Here is an 18969-nt window from a genome sequence, read left to right as displayed (position 1 = left end):
TGTTTAAAGGTTTTTACCAATCATACTTTTCACGTTGAAAGTGTTATGAAATTTTAAACTTTTTCTTTGTTGGTGTTGCAGAGAAAAGTAATCTTTTATGTTGTCTTTGGCCAGATAATATTTTAGGGGTGCAGATTGGATATTCAGATATATTTTTTATTCTAGGTAGGCCTATTTAGTTATTTGAGGAGTTTTATATGTATTTTTTGTCTTACCAGTGCTGAGGAAAGTTGCTGATTTGTAAGAGTGAGTAAACCGCTATTGATATCAAGTTTCTACCTTACTTGGGGAGTTGGTAAATATTTTCTGCTGTCTTTTGGACAAACTATTACATAAACATCATACTTGATAACATGCAGATTGCAAGTTTATTATTTCTGTTAGACAGTATGGAAAAACAGGTAACTGTCCATAAGCACGACATTCTAGTGTGGTGAATAACCATAATACTGATTATGCACAGAATGGCATCAGAAGAAATTGAGTGAACCAACCATGATAAAATGAAAGTAGAGGAATTATTGCTAATATGGGAGGATAAGAGAGAACATTACCATTGCAGAAACAAATAATAAGGCATGAAACTTTCTAAAGATTGAAACCAAATAAGTTAGCAGTAATAAACTTGCAAGCATAACTTGTGTACAGTAACACATAATATTGCAGTGAATAAGTCTAGATTATGTTCTTTCATTTAAGAACAACGTTCGTTACAATTGTCTATGCGGTTGAACATAGTAAAAGTAGCAATGCCTTTGAAAGGTGAAAGCTGCTTAACTTGAGGGTAGAATAAGAAAAGTAAGGTTAGGTATCTACAGTAAATGGAACATAATTAAAAACTTGGTAAACGAAACATTTACTCAGTCGTTTCTATTTTTCGGCAAAACATAGAAATAAAATCAACAGAATCTGATTCTTCTGGAGTGTTTTTTGAAGCTTGTTTTTGGGGTGAGTATTTGGATGTATAACGATGTGAGTAATATTCGGTTGGTGTGGAACGAATTTTCGAGGTGTTTGATAAGCGAAGGGTGGTTCGTGATGTTGTGCTCGTTGTTGTTGGAGTTGTCAAAGTTATTGAAGTAGCAACAGCATGTGATATGGTCGTATTGGTTACTGTTGAAGAATCCGTCATTTCTTTTTCAGCTACAGTTTCAGTGTCAATTTTTTCTGGAGATATTTTAGTTTTGGTCTCACTGACAATCTTCACAGTTTTATTTTCAGTACAAGGGAGATCGCATGAGTCTGTCTGAGAATCAAGCTTGGAAGGTGGGACTTCGGAATATCTTTCTTTATTGGCTGGTATATGATTATGGGATGTTTTAGCAGGGCTGGAATGATGGATAGGTTGATGAGATGTCATGGTTGTTGTGGTCGTGGTAGATTTGGTCAAATTCTGTGTTGTAGTGTTTTGTTCGAACTTGTTTTTTAGCTCTGTGGTTGGTTTGAAACCAGTATACCTATAAAAATGTTGAATGATTATCTTAATAAAAATGTATTTTTTTGCAATAAATTAAAAGTATATTGGTATAATAAACCGTTAGCAACTTAATGCAATAAATTTTGACAAAACACTTTTTTTCCGCTACCATTGTGGGCATATGTGTTCTTGGTCAAGACACTTAATGGCAATTGCTTAAACCCAGCGGTCACTAATGGGTTGTCCAAATTGACATACAGAAAAAAAATTTACCCAAAAAGTTACATGAATGAATGAATGAATGAATGTAACTTACTTTATCCTCGCGTGGCCGGAAAACGACAGTCGTTATCACACGGGTTTAACACCTCGTGCCAGCTTACGAGTTACCATGTATGTTACTTTGTGGGTGGGTGATTATTTTTTTTTGGGGGATTTTTTCATTTTCTTATGTATGGCTGATAATATAGACAACCCATTAGTGACCACTGGGTTGAAGCAATTGTCGTTAAGTGTCTTGCCCAAGGACACATACGCCCACAATGGTAGCACCGACGAGCCTTGAACCCATTTCCTAATGGTTACAGGCAAGCGCGCTAACCACTACGCCACGGCGCCGGACATATATATACTGCCACGGCGCCGGACATATATAACTCATAAGCTGACATGAGGTGTATGAAACAGAACATCTGTGTTATACCGACTGTCATTTCCAACCAAGCGAGAATAAAGCAAGTTACATACATTTATTTAAAATCAAAAGCTTACCTAAATTTGTTTAGATGTTTTCCTGCTCCGACAGATTTACTTCTTTGTTGTTGTTTTGTTGGGCTTGCCAAATGATTAAATTGTGAAGTAAGTTTTGCTACAATGTTTGGCGTTGTTGATTCCACTGATGATTGCCGATTTCCCCTCGCACGATGGCGACCTCGAGTTTTTGGCGCGTTTAAGATAGGGGTTGTTGTTTTTGCATCCACAGGGATGGGGGTTGTTACTTTTGTGTTTGCAGTATCTTCTTTGCTTGTCACTTTATCCATAGATAGTGTATTAGCTTGAAATTCCTTATTTTTAGCTGAAATGTCATTTAAGACTGGGCTTTCCATTGCTGCTTTGTCAGTTTCAGTTTCATCAATGACAGTGTCTTTTAGTTTAGAGTTTATCTCTTCAGAAATAGAACGTTTTACAATTTTTTCTTTGTTTTCTTTTTTGTTTCTTTGTTGGGAGGTTTCTGACTTGGAAGATTCTTTGCCAGATAAAATAGAGCTCTCGTCCTGTGTGCTGGTGTCAGTATGAACAGGATGCTCTGTTTCCAGATCCTTCCAAACATGATCAACTTGCTCTGAAAGCTTGTCAGTCATGATGTTCTTGTTTTCAGGAATATGGCCAACTTTTTGGGACAAAAACGCTTTGGAATCCAGTGGACTAGATAACCTACGATTAGATGCATAAGATGGATCAGTTTTTGAGTTGGAAGCGCCAAATGCTTCTGAATCATCAAGGAGCAAATTCCGACTTCTTCTTGTACAGGATCCATGATCTTGAGAGTAGGACCTCCACAGAAGAGTAGGCATTGTTTTGATCAGCTTCACTTCAGATTTCTCTTCAAAAATATCATCTCCACTGCTGCTGCTGGTGGTGAAGTCGAGTGGAAGGCTTGCTGTGGTGAGAGAGGAAAACCGACTGTTTCGCATGGAGTCAAGATCCAAACTTCGAATCGTTGATCTTCGGAAACGAACTTTTTGCTCAGGAGGATGGAATGAAGTAACTAGTGGCGGAGATTGTGGAGATTTTTGCTTTTCCGGTACAGTTTCGTTGGTTTCTCTCCACTTAGTGAAAAATGGATTTTCTGAAATGTTGTTTTTCTGTGGAGATTTTACAGAAAATCCTGGTGTGTTTGGAGAGGTGGGTGACAAACTGCTTTTATATGAAATACTCGGTGATGGAGTTATTGGAGATCTGGCTCCTAAACTTTGATCGTTTATGCTAACTCTATGTTGAGTTATCATATTTTTCACTCTTCCCTGAGGGATAGCAAGCCCGTCAACACCAAGTATTCGTTTTGATATCCTACGATCTCTAATCTCCTTCAAGCGTTCAAAATACTTTCTCCGGTTTTGGTTCGCACTATTGCTTCTGTATAAACTATCTCCTGCCTGTGACCGCTGTTGCGTGCAGTCATGTGACTCCTCCACGCTTGGGTTTGGTTTATCATCACTAAACAACATTTCACTCGCTTCAGCATTCGATGCTTTCCGATGAATCAAATGATTTGCATCAACGCTGAAATTATCACATGCACCATCACTTATCCTCCGCATCTTTATCTCCTCATCCTGCTGCTCTTGTTTAAAACTTGTCTCCGTATCGCTCTTATGCATCACCTGCATCGCTGGTTGAGTCTCGGTTCGATTCAAATTAGACCGCATCGGGCGAGTGGTAGCTCTTCTTCTCATCTTCTCTGTCCATGAAGATGAGAAGTCCTCATTTTCTGAACTCTCAGATGATGTGAGGACTTTATTCTGTGTCTTATGGACACTCAGTGGTACAGCAGTGCTTGAGATAGGGGGAGGGGGATCAACATCAGCTACTGGAGGTTCCTGATTCTTAAACCTCTCAAAAACTGCCTCCACAATCTGGATGTCCCAACTCACACTCTCTCTACTATTCTCCACACTGAAGTTGAGGAACTCATCCAAGTCATCCGGATCAAGCTCCGTCTTCCCTTCTGCTGCTTCATCTATTTTGATGCTTAATCTCTTCTCAACAAATGTAATTGGTTGACTCGTTCGACGCTTGTGTCTCCTATAATGGAACAAAGTAAGCTAAATAAACCAATACATATTATAGCTAGGCACAATAAGTCAAGCAGCAAATTGCCGCCATAGAATTTGGTGAAAGGGAAAAAGCTTGGTGAGCTTATTGTTACAAGTTGCGCTTGAATGAGCTTTATTTTGAAACAAACAAACTGTCGAGTATTAAGTTACTTCAGGAGCTTACCTATATATAACTGAGTCTTTATATTTTGGGGTCGGTTCAGCTTTTTTTGTCAGTGCAGGTTTGGGTTTTGGGGGCACAGGGGGTGAGTCATGTTTGGACCCACCAAGACGTGGGACAGGGAACGAAAAGCGGGGTTTGTTAGAACCTGACGGGGTGTTGGGAACTGAATCGGAACTGAAATCATCGCTCATTGTGACTTCATCGCGACGTTTTAATGCTGAAGATAAAAATATAAAAATTAATAAATTAATTGGAATTTAAGGTCCTTTTGTATGTCATCTTGTAAAAGTTAACGTTCTTAGAAAAATCTATTTTAAGTTAATTTTAAAAACATTAAGTTATTTAAAAAAAAAATAACTTAATGGTATTTTTATAAACATCAAGTTATTTTTGAAAAAAATGAGTCCCACACTCAGTGTCTGACTCAGCTCAGTGGTTAAAGCGCTCGCATTGTAATTAAAGGTCACCAAAATAACCACAAAGTTACTGTGGTAACTTGTATGCGGGCACGAGGTGGATGAAGTAGAAAACCAGATGTTTTAACAGCTGCCTGTGCCCACGAGGATAGGAAAGTGTCATTCATTATAAGAAAATAAACTTCAAAATAGAAATTAAACCTCACCTTTCAGATGAAGCGATTTCTTTGAAGATGAGTCTGATCTTCTCCTTGTTTTAGGAGGGAAAACCCCTATTCCGAGACCAGAAGATGAGATAGTACTTCCGAATCTTGACAATGTTGCTTTTGTTTTGTTTTCATCCATAGAAATGTTACTGAAGCGAGAATTTTTAGTGGGTTGCCATTCATTTGTTTGAACCCCATCTTCACCTGTGAGTATTTAATAATTAACCGTTTTGTATTATATTTATATTTAATTAAAGTATTTTGTACTCTACATGGTCCTTAATGATGGCATGCCAAGGGGCCTCACAGTTAGTTCATTACCTCAACTCCCAGGGTGCTAACAACCATATAATGACCACTAGGTTGAAGCAATATGTGCTAAGTGTCTTGACTAAGGACGTATACGCCAAACAATATCACCAAACTACTATGCCATGGTATTGGACCCTATATTGTATTGGAAAAAGCAGTCAAATGACATTAGATTGTTAAAATGTAGAACTATCCTTGCATTCTTTACATCCATTAAAAAATTCCTGAATATTAAATGTACTTCCAGTTTTCTGGGAAATATTTAAAAAGCTTTGCCAAATATTTTAAGCAAACAGGCGAACCATAAGCACCTGCCAAGTTATATTCTTTACCCATTGTTATGTAAGCTTATTTGAATATGGCATTCATAATATTTGTATAAACAGCCAGTATAAGTAAGCCACAGCATAATAGCACCCAGGCATTTCAATTGTGTTGGTGGTTTATGAAAATTCCAATGGCTTACTGTCTTGGTAAAGTTTGTAAACAGTTTACTTCAGTTTGCAAAACACAGGTTAAGATTTACTAGCTTTGACTGACAGGTTTAAACCCCATGTTGAAAGTACTTGTCTGTTTTCTTCACTTGACAACTGAATTAGATCAGTTGACAAATGAACAAATAAGTCATATACCAAGAATGTTCTATTTTTAGCTTTGAAAATTGTAGAAAACATAAAAATAGTGCTGCTAGGACAAAAACACATTTTTGCAGCCCATTTTTAAAGCAAGATTTTTTCCTGTATCTTTTTTCGGCAGAATTTTTATATATTTTACCAAATTTATTTCTTATAATATTGTTAAAACTAAGCGTTTCAACACAGTTTTGTTTAATGCAAATACATTTCGGATAGAACCTAATACAAATAATGATAATATTCAATTGCTGTTTTAAGATAAATGCCTTTACCTGGTGATAAACTCAGTATAGATCTTTGTGCATGTATTGGAATTGCTGCGTGATGGTTCTTTATAATAAGTCGCTTTATATTATGGGTCCACAACTTCTTTTCATCAGCCGAGCGAGCAGTAAGGGTGTATTGCAACTTCCGTTGCTGCCCATGGTTATGGGGGGAGTAGTTATCAAATGGGAGAATGAGGAATCTTAGAGGATTGTTTTGAATGCTTTCCAACAACATTAAGTCAGAACACTGTAAGATAACGAGAGGTTTAATATAAAGAAACTGTTTCTAAATAAAATGTAGCCCACAAAAGAAATAAGAAACACACTAAATGATTAATATGCTCAGGTGCTTCTATGACACTGAGAGAGGTTTAAATTAATGGGTTTTATTTAAATAAGGGACTGACAGTCCCTTTTAGGCGAAATATATTTCTTATGTTGTACAATTTGTTGGACTTGATTTTTGTCGGTTACGTATTTCATAGCACAAGATCCCTAATAGGAAGTAACTCGTTTCTGATTAAAATGTAGCTTTCAATAGAAAATTGAAAAAAAATATACTAAAATAATTATATGCTCCTATGCTTCTGTAACATAAACTATAAGCAATGAAACAGAAACAGAAACATTTAAATTCCCTTTTATGTTCTTTGTTTTACCTGTTGGTCATTTTAAAGGGTTAGATAAAATTTAGATAAAATAAATCTTTATCACTCAACCAGAATTAAAAGTAGTTTAATTTGGAGCAAGTAGTTGTTTAAAGTGAATTTAAACACTTGACTCAAGTAGTTTAAATCAAATCAAGACAAAAGAATAAGTGGTTTTATATTTGACTACACATTTATTGTATACTATTGTACATTAAGTTAGTTCAAGGGTTTGAAGTCTTTGTATTGTAACTGAAAGGGTGGCCCCTTATTATTGTTAAGTGCGGTATAACTGTTTAATTGATTGAGCTACTTTCTTTTGAATTAGTTCTCATTATACCCTATCATTTAATACACAATAGCTGCGGAAATTTTAATTTTTATTGTTAATGTTTACGTCAAGAATAATTATTCATATTGATTTCCTTTTTATCAAATCATAGCACATGAGTGTTCATACAACGTGTCATGCTATTTCCACCAATCGCAAATATAAATTAATTAATATTTTACAACACATTCATACAGTTATGTGGTTAATGTGTTTGTTACATTTAGGAAAGTTGAAAATTAATCCAATCTACTATAACTATTAACAAAACTGTCAAACTTCAGAAAGATTCGCAACTAAAGTGTTTGTATTATGATATAATCACAGTGATAAATACCGTGATATAAACATATGAAAACATTCTTACCATGATATGAACTTTGCAGACAAGGAAACCGTCCTCTCTCCTCTTTGTGATGAGGATCATCTTGTCAAAGAGAAAAGTCAACCTCTCATTCTTTGCACCTTGCAATTTCAGTTGGCCCTCCATAGCTAACTCTCCGTAGGTCGTAAGATCATCTCCCTTCGAAGAAATATTGGTGAAGGTTTGCACGCGTGTGGCATCAGTCAACAAATTATTGTGGTAACTCTGCTGGTGGTTTAAATAAGACCCACGCAAAGTTCGACACGAACTGAAGACTGATGTGGTAAAATTTTATCTTGAAATTTAAACTATGTATCCCACAACATAACATTTAAAAGAAAAATATGTTTTTAACTAAATAAAACTAAATGAAAAATAATAAACTAAAATGAAAAATATTGAATTATTAAACAACCAACAGACAACGAACGAAGGATATATTTTTTCATTTATAACTATTGTTTAATTATAACTATTGTTTAAACAATTATAGAATAGAAAGTCAAACCATTAATTAATAATTCAAATCCGAAAAGGAAATTATTTGTGATTGTTCAAACAATTCTGACTCATGACATTACAATGGTTAAGCAAAAACCCAGTAGCTCTGCTTTAAAAAGAAAGATAATAAAATCGACTATCTTTGTTTACTCATATGTTCAGAGTAAGATTGTTATGAATAATCCAATTCAAGAGCTCTGTGCGGCTACCGGTTGTTTCTGTAATCATGTAATTCAAGAGGGAAAAACTTGAAATGCTTGAAACTTAAGCACACTTATGATATAAGCAGTCGTTGAAAACATTTCATATTTCTATGTTCTCTTACCCTCCAATTTGTGAGCAGACTTTGGATTTCCTGCAAATGAAATATTTTGCATTAATTTTATATATTTGGGCAGAAGTGAATACTTTATTTAAAATTTTGAACTAGAACGTTCAATGCAACGAAATTTCCTAAATTATATTTTTTAGTTTGATTTGTAAAACTTTTTTGTTAGTTTTTGTTTTGCAATACTTTACACCAAATTGGCAAAGATTTTTAAGTTCTAATGCAAAAGCATAACAAATGCTACAAGGCATAAGCAAGGTTACAGTAAAGGCAAATACAGTACAGGCTTGTGGCAGTAAATATGTCAAGTAGGATCGACAAGCAGGAATTTTGGAACACGTCATTGTAGGATTGTGTTATGTGTCAATGTTATTCAAGCATTACATATCGAGAGCACGGATTCCTTTACCCAAATCTAACAATGAAACAAAATATTTCCCTTTATATTTAAGACTGCATGAAACATGGATTAGGTAAGTTTTTACATTTCAATGAAAAAATCAAACAAATTTGACCAAAGGCTTTGTATTTTGAAATTAGCTGCCAAGGAAGAATGAAAACAAGGAATCTTTTGATGTTTACCCAAGTTTGTTAGTTTTCTTTAAATAAACTTTAACCGCACCTGTACATGAACTGCATCTTCATGTTTTCGCTTCATTTCATTTATATGATGCGCGATGTACGTCATTGTGCTTAACGCACGCTCTATGATGTCATAACCTTCCAGATCCTTCTTACAGTATTTGACGAGCTCCTGTGAAGGTTGACACGGTTGGTTTCAACTTAATCCACTTAAAATTTGGCATTAACTTATGTGACACTAAATGAACTGAGACGGGCATCTACATCATGTAATTTTACTCTCAACGTCGTTTGCCGCAGACTAATCGCTTACAAGTATCAGTGTAACAATTTAAGTTGCATCAATCAAGTTATGTAACACAGTGTGGGTAATAAACAAAACTTACATATTGGTACCTTGTTTACTCTTCACAGATTATAAGTCATAAACCACAATATATGAGGCAGTTTTTATTTATAACAGATGAGGTAATGAAAACTGTTAGTGATTATGATGGTGTCCAATTATTAAATACAGTTTTTGGTGAAAAACATGTTTTTTGATAAACAAATAGGTATATTGGTATTCAATACAATTATTTTGTTTAACCTACTTGTAATATAAGATGGTACTTAAGAATTCGTTGTACTGGCTTTAATAAATAGGATCCTAATGGTAAACTATGACGAAGAGAATCCTGTTGATTCTGTAGAAACAGAAAACAGTTTTTAATTTGTCCGATATGTTTAACTAGTACAAATTGTATTTATAGTTTTATAGTCAATTTTTTATAAAAATCAGAATTAACTATAAAATTAAATCACCCAGAATAACAAATATTAAATTTGTTCATTACCTTTTTAATGTATATATAACAGGGTGGGGGGAGATGGGGCACCTTTAGCACATAATATCCAAATTTTCTGATCGTGTTTTAAACAAATGACAATGGTCTATGGGAGTTGTGAGTATATGGTTTATAATTCTTTAAATTTTTATTGTTAACTATCAAGGGAGCGAAAAAATGGAACAAAAAGGTGTGCCATGTTCCCCCACAATACTATATTTGTTTTGTTTTTTTTTGTATAGCCCATATACAGCCCAGTTAAATATATATTTCAATTTATTTATGTATTTTTAATTGAATATACAAGTATAAAATTGAATAACCCAAAATAAATATTTTAGATTTCTTCTTTAGAATAATAGTTTTTTTGGATATACATTATATATATATACATATATTTATATAATTTAAAAAACATATAATTTTAATTTCGGGTATGTTTCATTCAATATCCAAAATACCTTGAAGAAGTCAGCCAGGGTTGGAATCTTCATACATCTTGTTAGCATGGCTACTGACCCCGGATATGAAGTGCAGTATTCAGTATACGAGGTGAATGAAACATCCTGGTAATTAAATACTATTGGTAAACTAGGGGGTGAGGTGACTCAGTGCAGTTTATGTGAGAAATAGTTTCTGCTTTAAAAATGTAACAGATGGAATGTATTTAAGTGTCATGTGAGGTTGAAATTCGTTGTCTCAAATATTTGCCATACTTTTGCTTGCTTTAGGAGTTTTGGGTTGGAATTTGAAATATTTTAAAAAGGGTTTCTGTGTTTTTCATAGTTATAGGCTGTATTAAAACGTTTGAATTTTTTGAATTAAATGTGTTAATTAAACAGAGCGAAATTTTGGGGGCTTTCTGGTACTTTCTCCTAAACCCTCAACAAACAAGCATGACTGCAGTCATATGCTATATAAGGCATGAGGAATATTTAACTTTTTGTTTACCACTACCCCCATAACCTTTGTTTGACATTCTAAACTTAGTAAGCACACAAAATGTTGCAACGTGTAATAAATTGGTGCTTATCATATTGTTTAATGTGTGCACTACCATTTAAAATTTGCATTTAATATTAAAACACGTTAATAAGCAGTTAAGTGAAACCAAATTCAATTTAAATCATTTTTTGGTATATAGAAAGCACATTTATAAGTACATGTATTTATTTTGTTGTTTTTACCTCAGATACAAAACAAGCAGCAATCTTCACAGGATTCCTTTCACAGTTCTCAATGTATGACAAAAAGCCCCTGCAAATTAGAAGCATTATTTTCTGATCATAACTCAACAATAGGTAACTGTATATGTATTTACCATTTAATACAGTTTTTGTTCAAAATCAAGTGTTTGGGTTAAAGAAAAAGTTACATTTATATCTTTGTAATAATATTTTTTGTCGAAAATCAAATGTTTTTGCAAAAAATATTTTATTAAATCAGTGTGAACAGCTGCGGGTTAAAATAAATAAAATCTACAAAGAACGGAGACAAAAAATACACAAAATGGTCTTTAACCCAACAATTGAATGTAATAACCATATCAACCATTGTGCGTTATGTTTGATAATCTGAGATCAATAAGTCAATGCACGCAAGCAGCGATCGCTAATTCAACAAACTACCTTCCTATGAAGTGTTGACTTAACAAACGTGTCTAGACAATAGCAAACGATGGTCCAACACGAATGCCCCATTTACCAACACAAAATAAATATGATCAAGCCAGGATAACATAATAAATTAAACTAATTTTCAGGGGCCCTATTTTAATGTGATATTAAATGTTTTTAATTGAATTTAGAACAGTATTAAGCTGTATTTGAAAAATCTGTTACAGACTGCTCACTAAACGGTTTAAATAACAGCAGTACCACATCAATTAAAGTTTAATTAGGGATGAATAACACACATTTTAGAGAACTTTTGCTCAATTTACCATTAAAATATTGGGTTCATTTAAAATTAAATAAGTTGTACTTTTAATTCTGTGGTATATATGGCTTTTTTAGTTTCAAATAAAAAAAATTGTATTTAAATATAATTTTTTTAATTTTCTATGTTGGGAGGTTAGCTCAATGTTAAACTTAGCATTATTCGAATGAATCTCGTGCCGGTTTGTTTTGACATGAGTTGTGCGTCAGACAACCTCCCTTTACTTACCTCCTGCAGCCTTTTTCATGGAAACAACAAACCACAAAGTTCGTGTAAGCACCCGCTGGTAAACTCTGATATTATTAGCACTCGCCGTGTAATTATGGCTCCCTAACCGTTTATTTATTTTTTCAGATCAACGTTAAAATACCACCCACTTTTCTGGATGGAAAAATGTTTAAGCAATTTATCTGATAAATCAGGTGAGTGGTTTTTAAGTGGTGAAACATAACAAATATAAAAAGGCAATACAAACCTGTTGAAGACATAAATATCTTTAATGTTTCCAAACAAAACCTCAACGTCAGCAGCAGAAATGGGAAGTTCAGGTGTATTCTTTATGGCAAGAATGTAACCCTAATGTGAATAAACAGAAATTTAATTTAAAGCAATAAAATTTAACAAAAAATTGTTTTCCTTTGAATAAAATTTTAATTAAAACTATAACATCAAGCATGGTGTGGTTAGTATTTTGCACAATCCAAAACTTAATTAAATTTTTCTAAGCAATAAAACAGTAAAAAGAGTGCGCTACACTCAACTGCATACTTAACATTTTAAGCCAAAAGTTTACAAGTGTTTTGTTTAACTTTAGTGGTTTTTATGAGATGAAAATACATTCAATCTTACCGCCAAGACATCTTCAAGTGCCCGGACAAACATTCTCTCAGTTTCAATGAGTTCTAAGATGATTCGGTCCACGTAGGTAAGATGAGGGTCAGCCAGCATTGCCATTGTGGAAACGGGGGAAAGATGGTCCACTTCCCTCAGTTTCTTATTAATGTCTCTCACTGATACAGTGTTGGGTTTCGTAGTAGGAGGATTGAAGCGCGTATTTCGAGGAAGAGTTAAATGCTTGCTCACTCCATTTTCTTTCTTTAATGTCTTTGGAGGCAGCTCCGGTGCTTCATCATCACTACCTTCCTCCTCCTCTCGTACAGAGTCATGGAGCCGGAATGTCTGAGATGTTTTTCTTGGAACAACTTCTCGCACATCAGGGAGAAGCTCAAACGTCCCGTGTCGGTACGAGGTGACTTGTCCATTCTCACCTGTGCTTGCGCTGCTGAAATAATCGCTTCCTCTTGATGTTCGGGAGGAAAGAGTTGAAGTGACGGAGCTTAAACTCATCGGACGACCACTATCTCTCGATCTTACATCACAGGAGTCGTCGGGGGTCTCGGATGTCGTTGTGGGTGAAGCAGGGGGGGAGGGGAAGCAGTTGGTTACAATCACATCAGCGTTGTGAAGGTAAACCCTGCACCCTGTACTAGGTTGCTCTGGATTTGAACCACGTTTAAAATTATAATCATTCTGGGTCGAACCAGTACTTGTAACTTTATCAGAGATCTCAGATTCACTTCTGGTTCTTACACGGTTTGTTGTAGGAGCTGTGGAGAGCATCTGACCAAATAACTTCGCATTAATCCTTGAATGGTTTTCAGTTTTTTATAGAATTCGACAACTACGATCTAAACCTTTAACAAAACATAGCCTACGTTTAAAGATATCGTCCCATATTTAAAAAATGTAAACAAAATTAGTTTCTCTGCAGGGAATTCCCCAAACTCAAATCGAATTATATTTCTAAATAAACTGAATCGTTAATTGATGTGGTTCAAATAAAATCTAATTTAGAATATTTTCTATATATAGGTAAAAATTATCAATAAAATAATCAGTTATAAATTTACGTCTTAATTGGCTGACACGATTTAGACCAATTATCATTCTAAACATACTTTTTCGGTCACATCACTTCGTACAGAATCCTCAAGAGTAAAATTAAATCTACCGCTAGCAGGAAGGATATCGTATAAAATATCTGATTACGTCATTCTGTTCTCCAAACTAGCACGCCACTAAAGAATCCCGTTTTAATAACTCGGCTTTCGGTATTGCAAATGTCTAGACTGGTAAACAACGGCGAGTATGAATTAGCAAACACCGTCCAGCAGGTGCGGTACTAATAGCGCACATAATAAATCCTCGTCTGCCAGCGAACAGCGCTAACCCGACCGAACTAGCGTACTAAATGACGCACTCAACTACGATAATAAAACCTTCACAGAACTCCTTTTTCTCGCGTGTTAACCTCGCACTTCGTAACGCTTCGATGCTGAGTATGACTCTCAAGCATAACTTGCGTGACCATACGTATTAAGCAGATAATACAAATCGGGAGACACTAAAACTTTAATCCTAATGTCGTTTATATGCTGAAGGTATCTCGTATATGCTTGATCTGAACGACTAGGTGCATTTCCGCTTTGGTTTTCGAGAAACCTGTGTTTACTGTCTCGGGTTTAACCATGTCACCTGAGCTGTATAAAACAAAGCTAATAGCCACAAACGCCAGTCTGTCTGGTTCATTTAAGAGAAAAATTACCGTCTGCCGCTTCCTGGGCCGTTTGTTCATTAACTTCATAGATCCTTTACTTACGCCATTAAACGTTCGTGCTGTCATATTAACAAAGGCATCACTTATCGTCCAGTCGTGTGACGCCGTGGCACACTGTCTCAATTCATACAAACTCACTTTTAATTGACGTATTACTACGTACATAGTGACGCTAAGTTTCATTGGTATCGTGAAACAAACAACAACAGAACATAACCAAACCATATTTGAAACTTTAAAATGACCCGAGGCAACCGAAAACTTAATTTTTGGAATTGGTAATTTACAAATTTGTCGGTAATAATCTGATCAAAGATCGGGTTTTTACCACCAGTCATAACTTGCACTGAATCAGTCGAAATTACCGATAAATCCAAATAAGCTAAAAATTACGTCATACATCCTGAACAAGCTAATAATTCGAAGTTGAAGCTTACGTAACTAGGCGTATTGTTTGCTTTGCAATAAATCTAATTGTCAACTTGTGTTACGTTTTATCATCGTGCGAAAGTAAGCGGACTGGAACGTTGCGTTTGAAGTTTTATTCGGCTATGTTAAATACTGCGAATAAATAATCTAATAAAACGTAAAGGAATTTTCAATTTGGAGATTTTAGGATTTTTTAATTATTTTTGTGGGAGATTTTTAAACAAAGTGTGTAATGTTAGATGTTACAAAGCTTTTGATAAACGCTTTTAAAAAAACATATTGCATACTACATATATAATATATAACATTACATACCAGACTAGTATTAATCAAACCTTTTACATTTACTAATTACATCCATAATGATCAATGGTAGGTTTATCTAACGTCCTTAACAAGTGATATCCCGTGGTTGGATGATTGCTAAATAAGCGGGTATCGTAGTTACCCTCACAACTATTATATAAGGTACGTAAGCCCTATGGCTTAAAATCTATGATGCAAGAAGTCGAAATTGTCACGTTTATTATTACGGGATAGAAAACGATCTCTTATAGAAACGACAGCTTTCGGCAACTTGTTTAGACTTATGTAACACATTTGTTTCACCTCGAATCATTCTTTATCATTTTCTTGTTTTGTTAAAATAGTTTTACACCATACCAAACAAAAAACAACCGTCAATTTGAGTAATTACCAAAACCTAGCAACCCTGAACTTAAAATACCTACAGGAAATATTATATTGTTTCTCATGTTTACCAAGCGTACCACGAAGGTTCTTTACTTGAAATGTAAACTGTAAACCGGATAGCATGCAGGAACAAACACGCATATCATATAAGCATTTCTGACTTAAAAACTATCCGGGATTCGAACGATTTTGGCAGAAAGTTGGCAGCTTAGAGGTAAATGCAAACTACCGTGTCAATACTTTGACTTGACTATTCACATAGCCTACATTGTGAAAGCTAAACTAGAAAGCGGTTATACGGGTTATTCTTCCATTGTTCATATTTCCTCTGAGGTGGAAGTCCAAACCGTCCAATTATTTTTCCGAATATCTTTAGGTTACAAAAAGCAAAAGGTGAAAACCTTTGGTTCTGTTGAAATGTACACCAACCACTTCCTATTTAAACACAACCTAGCAAAAGGTCTTACGTGTGATATATTGACTGTACACTTATTTATGCCTATATTTTATTTTTTAGATCAGTATTGGCATTAACCAATTCCCATTCGCTAATTTGGCCAATTTTAACGACAGTTTAAATCTCGTTATATTTTTATCATCATACACTATTTTGACAGGTTGAAATGTAAACGTTGCGCGAATTTACGACGTAATATAAATTTAACAGTCGAGGAAACTATTATACAAGCTTATATTTCATCGCTAAACACACCCAGTTTACGAGTGCGGGTTTTTGGGCTGTTTACGAAGAAAATGATTTAAATCCGGGAATTTAATCGTTGTTTTTTTTAGCTTTTATTACGTTTGTTTTGGAATGACTAATTTGCGTTTTACATTATTTCCTAGAACGCCTGAGATGACTAGAATTGTTTTAACGTGTATTTTTCAGCGTAGTTTAATGTTGCGGAGCGACAAAGTTTAAGTTTTGATTGTTGATATTCGAGATATGATTATGACGTGATAGTCGCGCCATAGGTGTAGTATTCGCCATGCACACGCGCGTTCTCCCAAAGGCACCACAGTTGTTCTGTGAAACCCCGCGAGTCCAAGTGCTTGTCCCGAAAACAAGTTGGCAGTCGGCAGCTGAAACTCACGTTTTCAAACACTTGATAAGCATCTAACAGGTGATCGTTGCATCCTTCCCCGGGGCTCTGTTACGTCACCGAATTTGAAAATTAAGGTAATTAGGAACTGAGGGGAATTAATTAAGTTTAGGGAGTTTTAGCTCTACTTTACTTGGGCGTGGTTGTGAAATATGTTAATAGCCAAGGGAACAGGACCCGGAGGTATGCTATAGCGAAGCTATTGATAGGTATAATTAGATATTAGCTAAATCCTGACTCAAAGGCCACTAAATTCGCTTGGTCGGCATGTAAAGCACATTGTTACCACATACAAACACGTTAGCATCGGTGGGGATTACACTGTTGGTTTGCGACCCGAAGTCTAAAGGGCGGGCACATAACAGGGCGTGAGGTTCGGTGCTTGGGAGCAATCGAACACAAGTTTACAACCCTACTTCACACTGTAGGGCACTTATACGGGCGACACTTATTATGACAGCACAATGCTCTTTGTGAAGTATATCGGCCCAGTTTCGGTCATAGATGCCGATTGTACAAAGAAACAAACCCCGGTTTTGTTGCTCAAATAACCGACGTTTTTTAACTTCACAAAACGACGTAAAATGACGTCACACGGGTATAAAAGCCACAACGTACGAAAAGAAACATTTGTAATTTTACCTCCACGCTAATTGAGAACAGGCTACTAATTGTTTACGGCTCGCTAATCCGCAATTACAGTTTAACGTTCACTCGGCATTTCTCGCTTTGCAAGGTTTTGAATAATTAAATAATTATGGGTCGGAGCTAGACCGAGTGTAACAAGTAAACTGCACGGTATACCAGCCCACTGCATTGTGGCACACTATATATATATATAATTATTATCAATTCAAATTTGGGCATGTAAGGCAAGCCCAAAGTTTCGGGTTACTGGATTTTGACATGGCTTGCCTCATGTGCGTGATAATATTATTGGGCGCAAAGGCGGGGAAATAAATTCCAGCATTGGGTTACTGGCGTCTGCTTGAGAAGTAATTTCGCGCAATAAAAGTCAATTTTCTCCACTCGAGATAGACTGATTCGGAAAAGCTTGATGTAAATGCGATAAAAGTCTGTTTTGTACCATCGTCTTAGTACAGGTTACGTCATGGCCATACAGACCACTTAAAACCAGCTAAAACTTTCGTAAAAAACGCACTTAAAATCTAGGTCAGCGGATGCTTTTAAAACTTGGACCCCAGTCAGTTGTAATTCACAAAAATCACACTGGCGCTACAATAAACAGACTAAGCTGTCATAAGTTGAACAGTTTACACTCGAAAGTGTACACAGAAGGATTTACCTTGACGGAATGTTGAAGATTACGTTTCCGCTTTTCCGCCGAAACTTTAGATTTCATAGAAAGACGTTTCCCTTTCGGAACAAAGAAACATTAACTCAACGATACGGTCCGACTCATTGGTATTAAGAGAATGTCCGACCACAACGACCACGCCACTGCCTGTTCTCCCCTGACTGCTACTGAACAGTGAACCTCGCTGTCTATTTACAATTCCTTGCCAAAGGAAGAGATATTGTCTGGGCAATATCTATAGTGTTTACTAACTTAATATTATTTATTTCGGCTCCCTTTTCTGACTCCCAGGCGTGAAATTAGCAGGGTTATATAACTTTTGCTCCCCTAAACTATTTCTAGCTGAATCAATATTTTGACAGGTTACTAGAAGGCCACCAACATGGCGAACCTCAAGGAGCAGAAAACAACCGCCTTCCCCTATAATATATTATTCAATTTGTCCACGGCAGTTAGCCCTAAACTAATAACAAATAGATGCCGATATGAGCTTTCAATTTGCTCCGGTAAATGCATTAAACCGGTCATTATCATTAAGCGGTACTTGGGCGCAAGTGCCCAAACCAATTCGTCAGTGGTTTGTTGTGATAAGCAGCCAAGCAATTTTCACAACTCCCTAGTAATCTCTGCTTATTTTAACGCACAACTATTCGATGTATTTTAAACGAGGTGGTTCGTAAGGTTACTTTACGATTAATCCTCTACCAAGAACAGATTTTTTCTGGTAAAACGTCCGAGCGGTCAGCAACATTCGCCTTAGGGCTTAACAAAGAATTCAAGTACCGACAGATGTCTTCGAAAACCGCACTTGTTGTAAAACAATACTTCTTCTGACGTAACAAAACAACTACGAGGGTTTAATTATAGCGTGATAATTAAAAGTATGGAAATTTTAACCACCTGCGAGCCCTCGTCTTCGCGCTGCATCAAATTCAAATCTTCGTTTCAAATTAACTTTAAAAATTCCACTTGCGCAACCCTGCCTTGAAGTTCAACTTTTTCTGCCTTTTGTAATCTGGTGGAATGTCTTGCAATCAAG

At 35.6% G+C, this 18969-nt stretch overlaps 1 protein-coding gene across 1 annotated transcript; it reads right to left on the bottom strand.

Annotated features, from left to right (window-relative positions):
* Positions 1 to 345: 345 nt before the first annotated feature.
* On the bottom strand, positions 346 to 13485 carry LOC149737660 (uncharacterized). Its single transcript, XM_089873534.1, has 13 exons — positions 12620 to 13485; positions 12246 to 12346; positions 11020 to 11089; positions 10294 to 10398; positions 9599 to 9691; positions 9046 to 9177; positions 8421 to 8450; positions 7598 to 7753; positions 6259 to 6499; positions 5040 to 5243; positions 4418 to 4634; positions 2189 to 4222; positions 346 to 1457 (listed from the first exon to the last, which is right to left on the bottom strand). The coding sequence occupies exons 1-13, from the start codon at positions 13388 to 13390 to the stop codon at positions 857 to 859; spliced, it is 4755 nt and encodes a 1584-aa protein (XP_089729660.1). The 5' UTR covers positions 13391 to 13485; the 3' UTR covers positions 346 to 856.
* Between the last annotated feature and the right edge of the window lie 5484 nt (positions 13486 to 18969).

The sequence above is a fragment of the Ciona robusta genome, chromosome 3, assembly GCF_009617815.1.
Source record: "Ciona robusta chromosome 3, ASM961781v2".
In the NCBI taxonomy this organism is placed as follows: Eukaryota; Metazoa; Chordata; class Ascidiacea; order Phlebobranchia; family Cionidae; genus Ciona; species Ciona robusta.
This window is presented reverse-complemented; position numbering and strand designations above follow the sequence as displayed.